Raw genomic sequence first — 19,486 nt, 5'->3', positions numbered from 1 at the left:
TCCCATCTGTCACTGAGTAACCTGGACTCAGGTTCAACCTTCATAATCCACAGTCTTCTTATCATAAATATACCCATCTTACATAATTATGATAAATAGGGATAAAACAAGAGAAGTCCAAGTGTCTATGCTTTGAGCAAACACCCAAGTAATATATTGTTTGTTCACCTTTGGGAATTTAATTATAGTCACCAGAAGTATTCATGTGTTTCAGCCCACTAACCAACCAAAGAAAGAAAAGGTATTTAATAAAGATGATATTATTTAACATTTTATTGACTGAAATATCTGATTATAAATTGCATTACATTTTCTGTTACCAATGGTTTTTCAACTGTCATGGAATAATTGAACATAGAAAATAAGTCGCTTATCTGCAGGTTCTTAGAGTTGGAAAAATTCTTCAATATTCTGTTCTCCATCTTGTGTACCTTAGGGGACTTTGTCTGGTCATCTAGGAATTCAAGGCCTGACTGAGAGGACTCATCGGTTGTAGAATCCACAGCAGCACAGGATTGCAATAAAAGCCACAGAAGTGTGCGCCTGAGGCAGTCAGCACTCACCATAATGACTAAAATCGAATTTTCCACTATTTTCGCTGTAAAGGAAGAAAAATAAATTATATCGTAAAAATAGGAAAATCACCTGATCTTGCACTGAGTGCTTCTCGGGGAGGAGCACCTGCACGTGAGGCAGTGAGGAGAGGCTGTGCTCCATTCCAGGAGCAGCAGGGCCCCTCGGAGCCCCCCACCCTGCCCAGGTCCTCCTGACCAGGGGCTCCTCGACTCCTCCTGACTCAGCCTTGGAGCCCACCCAGGCCAGAGAGAAGATGGATTTCCCATTGTTTGAGTTGCTCTCTGTTAGAGAAGCCACTTTGGGGATTAACTGAGAGGAAACACCTATGTGAGAAAATGAGGTAGGAAGTAGCCAGGCTGGCTGAGCCTGGGACTGCAGGCTCCCTCCTGGGGAGGGGACAGGAAGGGAGGTGGGGTGATGTGTCCTGAATGCCATGGAGTTCAGGAGACCAGGTGGACCATCAGAGGAGTTTCTTCCTGGCAGGAAGTGCTCAATCTGAGGGATTTAAATTTCTGTAGTCAGGCTGGTTTCTTGCTCAGTCCTGCTCCCTGTAGCTCGGCGCTACACTGTGGAGATTATCATTCAGTGTCTGGACTTCTGAATTACATTCTATTGGTCACCAGACTGCCGTTAGTAAGTAATAATTAAATTAAGTTAAATTGATTCCTGCTTTTGCAGAATATCCTGGAGGGATATGTTGAGAGGTGAAATCAAAAGTACTTTTAGAAACGAGAACTTCAGGGAAAGGTACAGGTGTGTTTTCTGTGGCTTTTACAGAGAGAGCACAGTTATTTCCCATTTACACTGTGTCTAGACTATCGGAAGCATGGGTGTTCCTCTCATTTTGTGGTGGTTTCTTCATTATTTTGGAAGAGTCAGTATTTAGTCTTGTGTTCTTACAGCTTTTCACTGCAGAAAACGCATCTGTTGGAATAAGTTTGGCCATTGGTTGCACAGACTGGATCCATTTCTCTGGTGCAATAATGTAATTGATCCACATACACATCACAGTTTGGCTATTAAAGAGACAACAAAATTTTTCAGATAATGAATTTTTGGAATAAAATGTTCTTTGTTCTTAATACAGTATGCTATGCATCAAAATGGAATGTATCCCTACATTGAGGTTTAAAAATAAACATCAAGGTACTTACATAATGCTTAGGAAAAAATTATTGATATATTTTTACAACTCCAATGTTATTTTTTTATAGAAATGGCTGAATGCTCTTTTATAATTTAGCCTCTCTGCCCCTACTTCTCCTCATATCTGGGTCAGATTTTCCCCATTATCTCAGAAGAAATCATAACCCTGAATTGGTTATAATTCCCCTGTCTCATTAGTTCCACTAGTAGATAAACTGATAGTTTCCGATTATCACCACATATGTATGTATTCATATATGTGAGTATGTGTGTTTATAACCATGGACATATATATGGAATTTGTTTAGTGATGGCAGTAATTGCACACATAATTGTGTGTATTCTTATGTGGCATGCTCTTTAAATGTCTTTTGATACCAGTATCTATTTAGATGTTTATAACTGAAGGTGGTACTCTTCACCTCCATATTTCAGTCTGTGAGTATATGAAAACTATTATATTTTATTCGTGTATGAAGAAATTAGCTTTTTTAAACCCTCTTGTTTTGCTAGGATAAGCAAATCTACTTTAAACCCCCTTTAACAAATCTTTTCGGATGCTTGTCTAAAACAAAGTTTATGCCCAATAATAAACTTTTGAATAATGGGATTTTTTACCTTGTCTGAAATGACAAATGGTTGTATATGGCTGCAAGATTCCATTTCTAGAACTTAGTATAATAATACTTTTTTTCTTACTTTTTGAAGGATTATTCTGTTGTATATTTGATAAAATTTGCTGTTAAAACTTAAAAAAAATTTAAAGTTTACCTTTTTCAATTTCCAAATTAATCAGTATAAACTTACCTTTTCACGTGTGTCTGCTGAAGGTGCAAAACCAGTTTCTGCAGCCAAGACACAAAAGGAAAATTTAAAAGAGGAAGAAGAGGGGAAAACAATCAGTCTTTGGTGGGAAGTACCTGTATCTTTCAGCAGCAAAGTACTATGTAAATTGCCTAGTGAAAATCCTGTAACTAAGGAAGCAAAGCTTTTTGGCAGTATCAAAACAGTAAGTTCACCATATATAACTCCAAATTTGGAAACAGAATTCGAAATTCATCTCACTCTGTGAAAAGTAACTTTATGTATTGTTTACTGATTATGAAAACCTCCTGTGGAGATACTATAGTTTTTCTTTTTCTTTTTATAAATGAAACATACTAGTCAGAGAAGACAGTGCCTTGCTTAATGCCACTTAATATGTGTTGTATGCAATCACTTACTATGACAAAATTAGTACTCAATTAATTAGTACTTAGCTCGAGAATCACGGATCTATCCAATACCTCACAGCTACTTTAGTTTGCAATTCATGGGCCACCTTGTGCTTTCAGATAGATAAGCTGTCAGCAGAGGAGTCAGTGAATTCTCTCCTTACACAAACCCTTGACTTTAGCGGACTCAGAGCTGGCAAACAACAAATCAGATTGTTGAGGAATACCAGATCTAGAAGACAGCATTACTCCTGACTTTACTCTGTACTTAGCAACCAAAGAATCTGAAAAGGGGGAAAAAATGAGGTAAATGTCTTTAGTCAAAAATGAACGAACAGCTAAGTTCTACTGCTCATTGTAACCCCCTTCTCTGTCTCCTCCTTTCTAAGGTGGGAAATGAGAAAAAGCAATCTACTGATGCAATTTTTTAAGAGGTACTTGGTAACAGGACCCATTCATTTTGCCAGTTTAAGTATTAGAATTTCAGCACATCAAGCTCCTCCATTCCTGGATAATAGCAGCTGTTCCTGCATTTTCTAAAATGTGAATTGCTTCATCCAGGAATGGAAAATTGACTCACCAGAATAAAGAGGATATACCAAGGCAATGATGAAAATAGCTTTGATCCACGATGAAAATAGAGACATTTTATCAAGTCTGTAGGAGAAACACACAGGAATGTTTATAACACACGGCACAAGGACAAACTGCTGATTTCCAAGTGTAAGTTCCTTACAGATAAATGAACTGCTCCACTCCCCTAAGTTCCTAATTACAGTGGACTGTTCCCTTTTTCCTTTTTTCCGACCCAGAGGATCAACAAGACATACATGTGAACCGAAGGCCTCACAGAGACTCGAAGGAAACACCAGGTAAGTCCTCTGCCCATTTAAGGAGCTGTTTACTCTCCCAGCCCCTGGCTCAGCCCACAAGGAACCTGGCTGCATTTAAAGAAATACACACTTTGGAATTTCAGATTTTCCTCAGAAAATAGTAAGTTAATTCAGGAAGGACTGATCTGGAGCAGTCCTCACAGCAGTGCGACACACCTGGGCTAATGCCATAGTCCCCAGCTGACCTACCTGAGATGGAGAAGACTGGAGAGTGAGGTCTCCGGCTCCAGTGGCTCTGCCTTCTTTGCTGCTCTCTCCTCCTCGGCGACCTCCCCCAGCTGAGGCGGCTCCCTTATGGGACTGTCGGTGAGGAGCCCTACGGGGTAAACCAGATGGCCCACAGCAGATACGACCCTGAGGTTTTTCTGTGTTCTGTGTCACAAAGATGTCTCAATAGATCATCTCTCAGCAGGAATTTGAGACAGTTTTATCAGATGAACACAGGTATACGAGGAAGGGAGAAGGTCACAATGTGTTTTGAAACCCTAAGATAGAGATGTGAAAACTTTCCCAGCTGCTGAGTTGAAAAGAAAGGAGAATCAAAACAAAAAAGAGAAGAGTTTGCAGAACTATAATCAGATGCAAAGTAGTAAACGTGTAGGTGTGTAACACTGGAAGCACATTAGCCTCAACTGGAGATTTGTTTTTTATTAAACTTTTCATTTTGAGATAAATGGAGAACTCATAAAGCTGTAAGCACTGCCATAGAGTTCTCATGTTCCTTTGAATCCATTTCCTCCAGTGGGAACATCTTGTAAAATTACGGTACAAATTCACCACCAAGAATGTTCAAAAAGCTCCGAGATGATGTGCTGTATGCTAGAAATTGACACAGCATTTTAAACTGACTATACTTCAATTAAAAAAGAAAAAAGCTCCCAGATGAGTGTCAGGTCAGGGCAGCCAGCTTTGGGAACTTAAGAACTTAAGATGAGAAAGAATGCTTGTTAGTTTCAGGTGCACAGCAAAGTGACTCAGGTACACATACATACATACATACACACATACATACACACATACATACATACATAATGGGTGGTAGGATGGGTAGGTAGATGGATGGAAGGGTTGATAGGCAGGATAAAAGGGAGAGAGAGAGGAAAGATAGGAAGAAAGAAAGAAGGAGAGAAGAAAAAAGAAATGTTGATGGGTAGGTAGGTTTGTGGGTTCATAGGTGGATGGATCGATGGGTGGGTGGCTGGTTAGGTAGGTTCGTGGGTTGGTGGATGGATGAAGGGTTGATAGGAAGGAAGGAAGGGAGAGATACAAAGAAAGGTGGGTGAGTGAATGCATGGATAGGTACGTAGGTAAAGGTGCATGGCTAGACAATTGGATAGGTAGGAAGAGAGAGGGAGGGAGAGGGGGAGAGAAAGAAAGAAAGGAGAAAGAAAGAAAGAAAAATGCGTAGGTAGGTGCATTCGTTGGTAGATGGATGGATCGGTTGATAGGAAGGAAGGAAGGGGGAGAGAGGGAGGGAGGGAGAGAAAGAAAACAAGTAATTTTGCTATGATTTTTAAAAATGAAAATTGTTAAAATTTTACTTTTCAACTTCCAAATGAACCCGTAGTAACTTACCCAATGCGTGAAACTTGATGTTTTTGTAAAAGCAGTTTCTGTAACTAAAGAACAGTAAAAACATAAGAAGCCCGTACATATGTGGGTAGCATAAATCTATGTCAGTGACCTATTCAAGGAACTACAACTAATGAGGGAAGAATTTTGTGGTAGTAACAAAAATACAAATTCTCAAATATATCCAAATCTTAGGAAAAAAAATCCCCAAATTAACTCTGTGAAAAATAGTATATATTATTTTTTTAATAACTCCTAATACCCTCCTTGAAAATACCAATTTATTAAGCTTTGTAAAAGATATTTAGTCGTGATGAAAGTAGATGTCCTGGGTGACATTACTTAATTATGAAGCAATTCATACTTGATACAAATAAAATTTACATTAAGAATGGAGAAATATGAGGGTTGTATTCAATACCTAACGGTGACTTTTTTCCTAACTGTATGGGCCACTTTGAACTTTATGATAACTGATCAACTGAGGTATGAAGGCCTTACAGAAAGGCCTTAATTTCAGGGGCTCAGAGCTGTTTATTGAAAAATCAGATTTTCAAGGAATATCCGATCTAGAGTAGATCATTCTTTCCCTACACTTGAATTTAACTACAATAGAATCTGGGCCCCAAAAGGAAAAAGAATTTAATTAAGCAAAGAGCAAAGGTCTATCGCCTATTCTAACCCACCACATTGTTTTTGAGAAGGAAAAGCCGGGCTGGGCTAACAAGCTAACTCGTAAATTTAAATTAATAAATGTCGGTTTACTGATCTCAGTTCTGCTGGGCTAACTCGTAAATCTGAAGTTTAGTAAGTGTCGGTTTACTGGGCTAACAAGCTAACTTGTAAATCCAAGCTCAGCAAGTGTCAGTAACATGATCTGTTTCTACTAGATAAGTTCTAGTGTACTGATTCCCTGCTTTTGCTGTTTGTGCCTTATTGGCTAATAGCCCCATGCTTGTAATTAACCCTGTAAAACCCCACGCACACGTCTTGGAGGTGCTCAGAGCTTCGGAGCAGAAGCCCCTCTGAACCCACCAGTGTAATAAATCTGAGTACTCCAACCCTCCAAGTAGTGCTTGTTTCTTGGCTGGCCTGTCGTTTCCATAACATTTCACCTTCTCTAATATGGGAGATGAGAAAAAGCAATTTAGTGATAAAGTATTTAAAAGGAATTTATAACAAGCCCTGTGTCATTTTACCAATGTCAGAATTACAAACTTAATAAAACCACCACTGATTTCTCAGGTACAGCAAACAGCTTCCTGTGTTTCTAGGATATATGAAGTTGTTCTACCCAGGACTGGAAAATTTACTCACCAGAATAAAAAGTAAAGGTCAAGATGATGAAGATTGCTTTGATCCATGGTAAGAGAGGCATTTTTTCGAGTCGGTCAAAGAAACCCTTCAGAATGTTTGTAACAATGGCAAAGAGACACATGCCCATTTCAAGGGACAGGCAAATAAAACCCACAGCCTCAGAAAGTGTCTTATTTGCAGAGGAATTACTCCAACCCCTAGACCCCAAGTTAAGATGGACTGTCCCCTCTGCTGCTCCCCCAGCCCTATAATTCACAAGAAGTATCTTGTCATCAGAAGACCGCCCTAAAGTGTAAGAGAAAACTCATGAGAAGTGCTCTGTGAACATGAGAAGAAGCTGATTACTCTCCTAAACCTTTGAGTCAACCTACGAGGAACCTGGCTGTATTCAGAGTAAACATGCACATCAGAATCTCCACGTTTTCTTATGAAAAACAGGAATAGCTGTTTCTGGAAGGACGAATCTACCCCCAGGGCTCGCTCCCTACGTGCCTCACTTGACCTACCTGACATAGAGGTTAACAGGCAGTGAAGCAACAGTGGCTGTCTTACCTTTCCTTCCCGGTCATCCCCCTCTGTCCAGGTAAGTCATTCTTGCTGATTTACAAGGGAGGTGATACAGAGAGCTCAGGGCAGCCAAGAGGCAGAGATGCTCCGTGTCCTCCCTGCGGGATACACAAAGGTCAGGAGAGATGCGTCACAGGTACTTCACAATACGTCTTCCCTCAGCAGGAGGCCTGGGACAGTTTGATCTGATGAACCCAGAAGTATGAGGAGCAAAGAAGAAAATACGTGCAGTTACAGATTTTAAGATAGAGAAGATATGTAAAAACTTTCCAAGCATGAGAGTTGGAAAGGAACAAGAGAATCAAGCAAGAAAAAGAAGAGTTTGGAAATGTTAATTCAACAAGGGCCTAAACCCTTGGAACTTTAAAAAAATATATCACTGTTTTCTAAAACATCTCCTATACAAACTACCTATAAAGGAAAGGACGAAACTTGGTTTGAAGTGTTGGAGAGAAAAATTTTCTCCACCCTTCTAGGTTCTTCTGGCTGGTCCAAGAATTAAATTGACGTAAGATAGAGTGACAGGCCAAAATCAGATCTGATTATGTAACTGTGGGGAATCTGAGCATGAGAAATTCCAAAAACAGGCAAAATGAAATAGATACACACATACACACTCAGACACCGAGAAGGATTTGCTAGGTTCCTCCCTGTCTCCCACTCCTAGTTTATATTATACTCTAGGTACCTCTAGTGATAACGCCCTTCCTGGGACAGGTCCTCTGTCTAAATTCTTTTAGGTGGTTAGGGGGAAGGTCAAAGGTTCCTCCTGAGTCTTTTGTTTCTTAAAAAGTATCAATCCAAAATAATCCTCATGCCAAAGAGATATATTTAGCGGTGGCAAATTTTGCCTCCTTACAAAAGCAAATCTATTGAAGGCCAAGTTAGTGTTGTCCAATAAATTTTCATTCTAATGAATATATAGAATAGATGCTTGAGATGTTAAGTAAACAGGACTCTTTCATGCCAGCAAATGCTTATGAAGTCATTACCATGAACCTGACAGTAATTATGGTACACTGTTGTTTTCAAATATTAATTCTGTTACGGAAATGACAGGCCAGCCAAGAAACAAGCACCACTCGGAGGGTTGGAGTACTCAGATGTATTACGCCGGCGGGCTCAGAGGGGCTTCTGCTCCGAAGCTCTGAGCACCTCCAAGACGTGCACATGAGGTTTTATAGGGTTAATTACAAGTATGGGGCTATTAGCCAATAAGGTTCAAACAACAAAAAGCAAGGAATCAGTACACTGGAGCTTATCAATTTGGAACAGATCACGTTACTGACACTTGTTGAGCTTGGATTTACGAGTTAGCTTGTTAGCCCAGTAAACTGACACTAAACTTTAGATTTACAAGTTAGCCCAGCAGAACTTATATCAGTAAACCGACACTTATCACACTTAGATTTGTGACTTAGCTTGTTAGCCCAGCTGGGCTTTTCCTTCACAATTCTACATTTCTTTAGTAAAACACATTTTAAATGAGCATTTGGCCTTCCAGTTAAACCTAATTCTCATTGACCCAGAAGTGGAGAGGAATGGACCACTATCTACCATCTGCCCTAAAGTGGACGACTTAAGTTGTGGATGGCAGGATCTCCTCCAGCCCAGATCGATCCATCTACCTTGGAACCATTATGGGAAAATAAATAAAATTATAAATGAAGGTGCTATACTCTTCTATGTCTGTTATATTAAGTTAGCCCGTATCCCAACAAATCCAGTGAACTTCAACCAAACTTGCCTAGGAACTGCATTTCTTTGAATGTTAATCACATCTATTAAGATGGTCTCAGTCTAATGATGGAGATGCTAATGACTGGGAATGCCTGAGGCCCTGAAAACTTGAGGCAGCCCCATTTCCAGTGAGTCAATACAGGGCTGGACTGGCCTTTGTAGTTCTTATGATTACAGGACACAATTCAGGAATCCAAAGTGGATTGTACTGTCTGTTTCTCCAGTTTACACTCCAGACTTGAGACCTGGCCTCGTGCAATTTTATGTGCTCTTCAAATTAATCCGTATTTTGGCAGGGGGTGGGCAGGGAGATGTGTGAGGAGATCTGATTTAGCCAGGCGTCATTTTCCAAGAGGGATCAGGAAATCTTAATGTTAGTGCCTTTTTCTACCTGGCAAAACTAAAATTATGCTGGTACACAAAGGATCACTTAAGCTCTTGAAAACAAGGGAAAAGGAGCCCCAAGGAAGCAACAGGTAATTAGCAGCCAAAGGCCTCTGAATCTTAGCAGATAAAACTCCCTTTAGTTAGAGGGTGCAGGCATTTTTCTTTCCTCATATGTTTAATTTATAAACTGCTTCTAAAGACACCGAAAAGGTTGGCACTAGTACTAAGCATATTTAAAGCCCTTCTAACTTATCTGTCCCTTCTCTTCACTTTTTTTCTTGTGATCCATATTCATTTCAACCTCCATCTCCTACCCCAGAAACCAGAAGGTTCCAACGTAACTTTGTGTCCATCATCAGCTGAACGTGGTTCATGGATATTCATGAATAAGTTGATTTCAGTTATACAAAATAATGTTGCATTTCTTCACATTCAAGTTTTACCATAAATAATAACCCCGTAATATAAGCAATGAGGAGCCAATGGAAGCTCTGAGTAGGGCAACAGGATCAGATTTGTGTTTTAGAAATAGCATTCTTGAAATTCCTGTATATCAAGAGAATGGATAAATTTCCCTGCAAGTCAGAAAGACGGTATATCACATTAATGTATGAAAAGATTAATAAAAGACATTACTTTTACCAAATTTATGTGGCTCTAATCAAAATTCCAGTAGGGTTATGTCTTAGTGGACTAGACAGTGTCTCTATAGTACATCTGAGAAGACACTCTCAAAAATATGCAAGAACATAGTAAAAAAACAAAAACAAAACCCAACAGCAACAACAAAACAATGGATGGATTTCTTCCTTTCATACATATTACTGAATACCTATTAAGTGATTAAAAAAAAACTTGCACTGCAGAACTGGGTAGATAGGGTCTTTTCCTTCATAGAACATGCAGTCTAATTACCTAGGAGGCATTTTTTGGAGACTGAGTGCTGACTGTGGAAAGAGGGAGACAGAAAAATCAAAGACACTTCCAAGAAAGGCACAGGGCATCATACAAGATGATGATGGTACTGGGCTTAGAAGTTTATGGAAAGTAAACTAAAGGGAACATTCATTCTCTAAGATGAAAGAAAACAGAGAAAGTAAGTGAACGTAGGTTTAGGATTAAATGTACCTGTGTTTTAATCCTATCTCTGCCCATTTGTAGCTTTGTTAGTAGCTAGTTAGCTTCCACAAATGAATTTACTCCCCTAAGCCTCAGTTTCTTTTTCCCTTGTGCAAGTTTCAAAGTAGTTTAAACCTCATGGAATTATTGTGAGGAATAAATATGATGAGGAATGTAAACCACATAGTCAGGTACTGGCAATAAGGAAGGAATGGATGGATGTGTAGCTCCCTAGGTAAACTGAAACGAGAGAAAGGTAAAAATAGACATAAAGGTATATGGTAAAATTTCCAGAATTACAAGGCAAAGGGAAAAAAAAGTGGAGCTAGTTCATCCTGAGGCTTCCCTACTCAGTAAAGAAGAGGTGAAGTTTCCACAAACTTATGGTTTCCAAAGGGGGAGAGGAGGGATAAATTAGGAGTTTGGGATTAGCAGATATAAACTCCTATATACAAAACAAACAGCAAGGTCCTACTGTAGAGCATAGGGAACTATATTCAATAGCTTGTAATAATCTATAATGAAAAAGAATGTGTGTGTGTGTGTGTGTGTATGTGTGTGTGTATAAATGAATCACTATGCTGTTACACTAGAAACTAACAAAACATTGTAAATCAACTATACTTAAATAAAAAAGAAGGTGAAGTTTTCTAAAGTAACGTAGTGGAGGTGTGATCAAATAGTTGAAATTGGACTTAAAAAAAAAAAGGAAAGGAAATGATATGGGGATGGGTGGCATGGGTAGCAATATGACATTAAATAAGAGGCCTCCTTAGGAGTCACAGAAGGCTTAAGTAAGTAGTAGTGATAGCAGGATTATAGAGTCCACTGAAGGAATTTGTTCTAGCCTAGCTCAACAACCAAGGTCTAGAGCAGGAAAATAGGATGCTGGATTTATCCCAGGTTGGAAGAAAGAGGGAAGAATAGAGAACAGGATGTCAAGAGAATATGGTCATGCCAAGGCGCTAAAAATAAATGCCAGTCTATGGGACTCAGGCTGGGAAGAGAAGACAAGCAGCAAAAGGAGTACTAACGACTCTAGAGAGTTTAAAGTGTGTGAGAGAAATTTTCCAGACAGTGGCAAATTTTCAGGCTTGCCTATATTAAGGTGGATGGAAGGAAACAAATGAAGAAATTGGAAACCTAGGCAATGCAAAGATTATTGCTTGTGGTGCCGGAATGTCTCTGTCTGATGTCAGAAATCAAGCCAGAAAAATAAAATGGATAAACCTTTTGAGAAGTAAGATGGACTAACTGACTTCTGGAGGCAGAGCAGACCAGGAAAATGAATCAGCCTTTCCTTGGTGAAATGTTCACCAGATCCTCTGGAATGAGGTAGGTAATTAATCTGCTTTGCAAATGACATTTGATATTTAGGATGCTAGTCCTTCTTGTTCTCATAATCTACAATCAAAACCCACAAGAACAGAACCTCCAGGTCTGTCCCTGCCTCCTGGAGCATGAAACATCAGAGGAGGTGGTTCAAGAGAGAGGTCAAAAGAGGAAACAGCCCTTAGAGCAATTTCTTGCCTATCTAGTGGTCATGCAACTATTCAAGAAGGCTGCCTCCTCTGCTCAACATGCCCCTGGCCAGACTCTCATGGAACAACAACTTTGCTCAAGGCTAGCTGTGACCTCAGGATGACTACAGAGAGGCTCACATTTTGCAGCGAGCTCATTCAGGTAAACATCTTGTCACCTCCTTAGTCTAAATCAGTGATAGGATCTCTTTGGCTTGCTTCTCTGTCACTAGATTTCCTTTAAGTCTGTTTTCCTCCAACACCGTCCTTTTGTTTCCTTTGCACATGAACATGGGGAAAACTTCACTGCTAATGTAGTTCTCCCTCATTTCTCTACATGCCCACAAGCTGCAATTTGGAGAAGAGACAGAATGAATAGCATATGGCACGAGGAAGCTGGGTAAATGACTTGGAAAGTATCTTCCCTCTGGCCCTAAATATTTCCATCCTTAGAAAAGAAGAGTTTGGCTAAACAAATTAGTTCTTATCAGCCAATCCTCTCAATATCCTATGATGTTCATACTTTTTCTGAGGTTCACACTTCTAAGAGATGTTGAAGCTAGAATTTGAACTTAGATTTCACTAATAGTTAACAGAGGTCATGAAAATCTTATGTACCTACATATGAGTCATAAAAATTATAAAAATCAATTATCCTGATTCATGCATCAGGAAAGATGTACATAATTTTTACGACCTCAGACTAACAATTCCATTTTCAATCCATTCTTTGTATTGGAGTGTATGTAACTGGCTTGGAAGAATAACTTAGGAAATGGAGGACTTCAATGTGGGAGAAACTGGTCCATCCCATGGAATCAAACAACTTGCATTATAAAGTGACAAATCCCTGACAGTGCAGAACAGTCTTTAGTGCGTACCTATTTTCCCAGAATTCCTATAAATTCTTAAAGTGTCCATATTCACTAACATCAATGTCTCAGTTTAGATTATATATTGTAGGAGGAACCTATTTATTCATAAATTACATGATGGGGCCCTGATGAGAGCCCTAATGCTAATTCTTCTTCAAAGCCAAAATTGTGATTGTACAATGGCTTCTGGTAAGAAAAAAACAAAAACAAAAACGTTATTTTAATGTTTTTCCCCCCCTCTTTAGAGCAGAAGGGCCCTCTCAGGTCTGAATCCCTGGAGACCAGGCCACTGTGGGACCACCCTGGCCAAATTCATGGGAACGGCACCACCTCAGAGTAGTGGGTCTCTTACCTTTGGAAAGCCAGTTGTGCAAGAGATTAGGAATAAACTATTCTGAGCATTTTCACAGGCCTCACCAAAGCAGTACATTAGAGGAGGTCAAATGGCTGCCCTTCCCTGCATGACCACGTTTTTCCTGGTATCCTCCACTTTGGCACATATTGTTTTTGCAGGTAAGGAAACATAGGTCTTGGGAGAGAAACATCTGGTTTTCTTTTACTTTGTAGGAAAGAATGAATCAATTTTCACTGGATTGAAAAAGTTTTGTTGAAACATAGGCCTTTGGGCTTGGTAACACAAGCTGGATGTCAACTGGCTATCGCTGTTAGAAAGGGAGTTACTGTGGAAAATCCTTCACTATGTCAAAAGTTAATAACATACTACTACATAACCCATGGGTCAAGAGAAATCAAAAGGCCAATTTAAAACTATTTTGAATATGACGAAAATGAAACAAAATGAACAGAAGTTCAGATTCAAAGACATGTCACTGCCTCCATACCAGTTTCCTTCCCCTGCAGGCCCACCATCACCCTGTATGTAACCCACCTTACTGGTCTCTGATGTAGCTTTTCTGTTCTTTTGTTCAAATAAACATGCATATGAACATTTTGTTATGTTACTCTTCCTACTCTCTTACATAAAAGATAACATACTACAGGCACCTGTTTGCATCTTGCTTTTCTGAATTTACAAATGTCCTGAAAATTAGTATGTTATCAGCTCACAGGGATTTCCTCATTCTTTTACACAATTGTACAAAACCTCATCAGACAGATGTACCTAAGTATATTTAACCAGTCTTAAGTGAGCCAGAAGGAGAAAAATACCATATGATATCACTCATACGTGGAATCTAAAAAAGAAGACACCAATGAACTCATCTACAAAATAGAAAACAGACCTGCAGACATAGTAAACACTCTTATGGTTACCGGGGAAAGGGGGTGGGAAGGGATAAATTTGGGAGTTGAGATTTGCAGATATTGGCCACTATATATAAAAACATTTAAAAAAATGTTTCTTCTGTATAATGCAGGGAACTGAGTTCAGTATCTTGTAATAACCTTTAGTGAAAAAAAATACGAAAACGAATATGTGTGTGTGACTGGCACATTATGCGGTAGACCAGAAATTGACACATTGTAAGTGACGGTACTTCAATTAAAAAAAAACTCTGCTGCAATAAATAATCTTGTGCATACTGTACTGTTGGAGGTTTATCTTCAGAGTAAATTCCTTGAATTGCTATTCAATGTAAATGCAAAGTAGTTTTGTTCAGCACTGCCGAGTTTCACTCCATAAAAGGTTGTGCCAATTTGCATTCCCACCAATTGTAGACTAAAGGATCTCTTTCTCAGTAATTAACCTGACAGGTGAGAAATGGTATTTCAGTATAGTTTTAGTTAGCATTTTTCTTATCATAGTGAATTTGAGTATCTTTCACAGATTTGAGGGTCACTGACATATTGTTGGGGTCTGTGTGTGTATATGTGTGTGTGTATGAATTGTATCTGCATCCCATTTAGCAACTGGGGTTTTTCCTTCTTAAAGTATTCTTTATATATTAGGTATATTAGCCTTTTACCTGTGATATGTGTTGCAAATTTTTTTCCAGTTTGTCAGATACATTTTTATTTGTTTATGTTTATATTTTGTCACGAAAAAGTTATTTTTATTTGGGTGTAATAAAAGGAATCAGTCCTTTCTGTTATCACATGGAGATTAATGAGTCATTATCAGAAAGTCTTTCTTACATTAAGATTAAAGAACAATTCAGTTGTGTTATATTCTGATCCTTGTATGGTTTTGTTTTTTTATGTTCAGATCCTGATCCATCCTAAGTTTGTTCCTACGTATGGTATGCAGTATTTATATACATACATATGTTACTTTGTTTTACTTTTATTAGATGAAGGCTTTTATTTTTCTTTTCTCGTAACTATGTCCAGCTGCTTTTGTCTTTAAAATATTCTGGTCTTTTAGAATCAGAGAGGAGCATTCCACCTTTTTTAGTCTCTGAAAGAGTATGTATATAATCAGCATAGTCTATTCCTGGAGAGACTCGTTTCCTTTGTGAGAAGATTTTAAAATATTCAAGTTTTCTCTTCTAACTTCGTAAATTCTAACTTTTGGAAAGCTAGACTTTCCTAGGACATTTTAAATATCTGACAGTGAGAGATAGGGAAGAGCAGAACTTTGATAGGTCTTTTCTCACTTTATTCTCCCACAGCCAGCTGGTCATCCTCTATCCCAAGGCAACACCAGCACCCCTCGCAGGAACTAGTTCACCGTATCCCTTGGGCTCTCCGGAGTCAAGGAACTCTGAAGTTTTCACATCATCACTCTTAGTATCCCCTTTAGTTCAGCATCCTGGTAGGAACTGGCCTAATATTTTATTTACTATATCACATTTAATTTTTACAGCAATCTTTGAAATGCATATATTTATTCCAACAGTAGTGAAGAGGAAACGGTAGCCAACAAAAGTAACTGAATGAAAATCACATGATTTGCAAATTATGCATACAACCCCAAATACTACCCACAAATTTTGCTGCCATAAATTATTTTGTATACTTTGTGCAAATGAATATTCAGTGGGTGAAATCATATCCTATGGAAAACAATTTCTTTTAACTTACTATGTCTGTACTTTATTTGTAGGTATAGTCAAACCACGTGACCACTCTAGATGGCCTAAGGTAAATTTAAATTTCTCAGTTCTGAATTCTGATTCTAATTTGACCACTCTCTTGACATGAGAGACCTAAAACTTCATTGTGGTAAAGTAGAATGGAAGTTTTCTATGGGACTTTGGGCAGGCATCTTAACTTCTCCAGGCTTAGATTTACCCCCATATAGCACAAGCAATGTAATAGTACAATACATCTCTGAACATTAAAAGAAATAATATCTGTCACTAGTCCAAGACCACGAAGTGTAACAGTGGTATACACAGAATTTGATCTCAGTCTCAAAACAGAACCTTCACTTTAACAGCTACATTTGAGCCCGTCTCCTAGGAATTCACGAACACATAACTATCTCTACTTACACACTTTTTATAATGAGTTACTAGCATTGGGACATTGGGACTCCAGGTTTAAATGAAAACTTTGCATTTGGAGTTTAAACTGAGTTATTATAATGCTTATGACTTTAAGAGATGATAGATGGGCGAGGACATTATAGTCAGAAAAAAACTTGCCTGACCAAAGCACAGAGAGGAAATCCCTGAAAAAGATCAACTGATTAGTAATATCTGATATTATTTCTGTGTAGGGCAGAAGTGACAGGCCAGGAATAGATGAAGGAAAATCTATCAACTGTTATTCATATGATATTTTATGACATCTGCAGCCCAATTGTAAAATGTACTACCCAGTGGATCCTTCTTATGACTCAACCTGTCCTGATGTAACAGCATATGTTTGTGCTACAAATGGCCAGACTTACCAGAATGAATGTTTTCTTTGTCTTGCTCAGTGGTAAGTTCAAAAAAAAGTACCATTGTTTTTTTCTCTTTAGTTCTTCACAGAAATTTCAAAGTAAGTTCTGAAATGGTTGATAGTATTTCCAAAAAATCAGATTTTCTCTAAAAATATAGATTTCCAGCATCTTTAAAAAAATCAAACATTATACTGTTAGTAAGCTGGATTTCACAGACAAGAAATAAGCCACAGCTGTCTAGTAACGCTACCCATCTAAAGGGGGTTCGGGTGTTCCGGAAACCTGCAGTCCCATCTCTTTCTGTTGAGGGAGGGTGGCTCGCTTCACATTTTATAATACCAGCTCGACTCTTACAAGGAGTTATGTTTATAGCCCCTGAACCACGTGAGAAACTAGGTATGTATCAAATATGAACCTGATATGGGGGTCAGTGTGGGAAGTCTCTGAAAGGAAGAGGCAGTTAAAGTATTCTTGAAGAAAAATGCAAAAGAAAATAGAATGGGTGATTTACACAGGGCTCACTGCTTGGGAAAACACGTGGAACTGCAGAAACGCACAATGTCTTTAGGGAAATAGTGAAGATAAAAATTGTGTTGAAAAGAATGTTATGTATTTAAAGAATAGTAATATATAAGGGTGGAAAGTTAGGCAGAGGTCAGTCTTCTGGGAAACGTAAACACCACAGTAAGGAAAATAGATTCGTCTATGGGCAGTGTAAACCTAGTGAAGATTTGAACAGAGAATGTGAATTATGCACAACATTATCACTGTGGTTATCTTTTACTGCTTGGTAGAAAAATCTGGCATTGCTACATTGACTGGAAAGGTATTAAAATGGGAATGGGTTAGGGACTGAAAGACTCTCTTTTGGAAACCTTCACAGAGCACTTGCTGAATAATCAAGACATAGAGGAGGAATGTGCCAACTGTGGTGGTGATGGACAGGCCGGGAAGGGGTAGGGGGAAGGGAACTGGAGAAGCAGCTCCATTTCTCAGGACTTCATTTAGAAGAGAAGGGAAGGTGAAGTAAGACCCATTTTCCTTTATGATACTAATCTCTTGTTTTCTCTTTTCTTTAGGGAATTGGGTCATCGTATTAAATTTGATAAATATGGAAAGTGTTACTAATGGGTAACAGAGTACTATACTTGTTTATTCTCTTTACTAATTCTGAAAATTATTTCTTTTGGAATCTGAGGGTGTAATAAATAACATACCTCTAAGCTGTACCCAAATCTGGAACAAATGATAAACAAACAAAAGAAAACGAATGGACAGCTGAATGTTACATTTATCACAAACACAACAATGAAAGAGGTGGTAAATATTCATCTCTGGGCACTGATTGTTTGAAGTCAGCTTTCGTTTTGCTTAGGTCTGAGGTATGTTACCCAGTGGTCTCACAAACACTTTCCTGAATTCAGTTTACCCCACAGCGCAGGGTCATCTGCAGGGTCATCTGCAGGGTCAGACCCTGCCCCGCTAATCTCACTTAAAGACACGAGCCAAAGAGAAACTGTCCCCCTCACATGTGCACACAGTTGTTTCAGGCTTTCTGCCTCATATTCATGAATGAAGCCCACCTTCATTAAGAGAGGAAAAGGTCCACATGCTAACAGAAGGAGAGCTAAGAGTTTTGGAGAGAAAGGGAGAGAGTGGATACCATCTGATCCCCTAGTTCCAGCATACCTAATTCTCACTCCATCCCACCGTTCCCATTACATCAGTCAATGAATTCCCTTTTATTTTCTTTGCTTAATATGCTCTATAATCTGTCACTTATAGCTGAAAGATCTTGACTAATATAGGGAAGTGAAGTCACTATTATACTTGAGGCCGGGGAAATGAAGTGAAAAGCTCTGTGTTTTTACCTGGTGTGGCCAATAGATGTCAGCGTTACTCATCTAACTTAATCATTTAACCAGAAGAGTCCAGAAAGCACACAATTCTACTTTCTCCATCACCTATCCAGCTAATACACAGTCCACCTGTGCCAGGATGGAGACCCTTGTCGTCTTATGTCTTCCTTACCCCTGTCCCCAGTGCCCTTGGTCAGTAGGGTCCATCTGAGTGGCTCTCTTTGGAGTTGATGCAATAAAGTTTCAGGTATTTCAAGTCCCTCAAACTAAAGGGTCTCTTAAAATACAGACCTTCTCTTGTTAAGTTTGATCATCTTGTATAGTTACAACACTATTTCATTATTTCATCTTACCATCTCTGCCTCACTAAAAATAACAAAAGCAAAATCTTCTCCCACAAAGAGGGATGGAGGTACAACTCATCCCACCACAGAATAAAAAGGAGAGAATTGGGAAACTTCTAATTTATTTTTCCCTTTTCAAAAGAGAGCCTGCAATTATTCTACTTTACGAGGGAAATAAAAAGGGCATAGTCAGAAATCCCTGATTCCTAAGTGTCTTCTCTATTGTGCGAAAATGCTGCCTGGGAGACAGATGTGAACACACACGTGGTAACTAAGCACATACAAAGTGTCAGCTGAGAATGGAAATAATCACCTAAAGTTTCATATGAGAACACAAGTGTTCCAGTGAAGGAAGGGCAGTTTGACATCTTTACCAGCTTTATGGGCAGAGGTAGAGTTCTGAGAATAGTTTGCCCATGCTGAGTGAGCACACGCACCTTGCCAAGTGCTGTAAGTGTTTTCTTTGTCGCAGTTAATCTTCTCCACGGTCCTGTAAGCCTGATACCATTATCATCGCCATTTGACAGATGAGGAAATTAAATTTAGACAAGGTAAACTATACAA

General features: G+C 38.9%; 2 protein-coding genes across 6 annotated transcripts in view; one reads left to right on the top strand and one right to left on the bottom strand.

Annotated features, from left to right (window-relative positions):
- Window positions 1-458: 458 nt before the first annotated feature.
- LOC102544234 (sperm-associated acrosin inhibitor-like) overlaps window positions 459-19,486 on the bottom strand; it is an 81,242-nt gene continuing 62,214 nt past the window's right edge. For 2 of the 4 annotated variants that reach the window (XM_072955156.1, XM_072955157.1), the window contains exons 3-10: window positions 16,726-16,887; window positions 7,271-7,383; window positions 5,405-5,448; window positions 4,019-4,145; window positions 3,517-3,593; window positions 2,530-2,567; window positions 1,477-1,592; window positions 459-598 (exon numbers count right to left, since the gene is read on the bottom strand). In XM_072955156.1, coding sequence (XP_072811257.1) covers window positions 553-598; window positions 1,477-1,592; window positions 2,530-2,567; window positions 3,517-3,593; window positions 4,019-4,145; window positions 5,405-5,448; window positions 7,271-7,287 — 465 coding nt within the window. In that variant the 5' untranslated portion in view covers window positions 7,288-7,383; window positions 16,726-16,887 and the 3' untranslated portion in view covers window positions 459-552. The remainder of the gene's footprint in view (window positions 599-1,476; window positions 1,593-2,529; window positions 2,568-3,516; window positions 3,594-4,018; window positions 4,146-5,404; window positions 5,449-7,270; window positions 7,384-16,725; window positions 16,888-19,486) is intronic. The other 2 variants (XM_072955150.1, XM_072955147.1) reach the window with 2 other exon arrangements.
- SPINK13 (serine peptidase inhibitor Kazal type 13) lies at window positions 592-17,942 on the top strand. 2 transcript variants are annotated; one of them, XM_072955171.1, is made up of 8 exons: window positions 592-916; window positions 2,553-2,731; window positions 3,749-3,808; window positions 12,070-12,214; window positions 13,337-13,439; window positions 15,934-15,971; window positions 16,630-16,757; window positions 17,799-17,942. In XM_072955171.1, the coding sequence occupies exons 4-8, from the start codon at window positions 12,173-12,175 to the stop codon at window positions 17,845-17,847; spliced, it is 360 nt and encodes a 119-aa protein (XP_072811272.1). In that variant the 5' UTR covers window positions 592-916; window positions 2,553-2,731; window positions 3,749-3,808; window positions 12,070-12,172; the 3' UTR covers window positions 17,848-17,942. The 2 variants fall into 2 exon arrangements, with proteins under 2 accessions (XP_072811272.1, XP_031527437.2); XM_031671577.2 differs by lacking the exons at window positions 592-916; window positions 2,553-2,731; window positions 3,749-3,808 and adding an exon at window positions 11,854-11,866.

Source organism: Vicugna pacos, chromosome 3, assembly GCF_048564905.1.
Source record: "Vicugna pacos chromosome 3, VicPac4, whole genome shotgun sequence".
Taxonomy (NCBI): domain Eukaryota; kingdom Metazoa; phylum Chordata; class Mammalia; order Artiodactyla; family Camelidae; genus Vicugna; species Vicugna pacos.
Note: the sequence above shows the minus strand (reverse complement) of the source record. Positions and strands in the feature narration are given on the sequence as shown.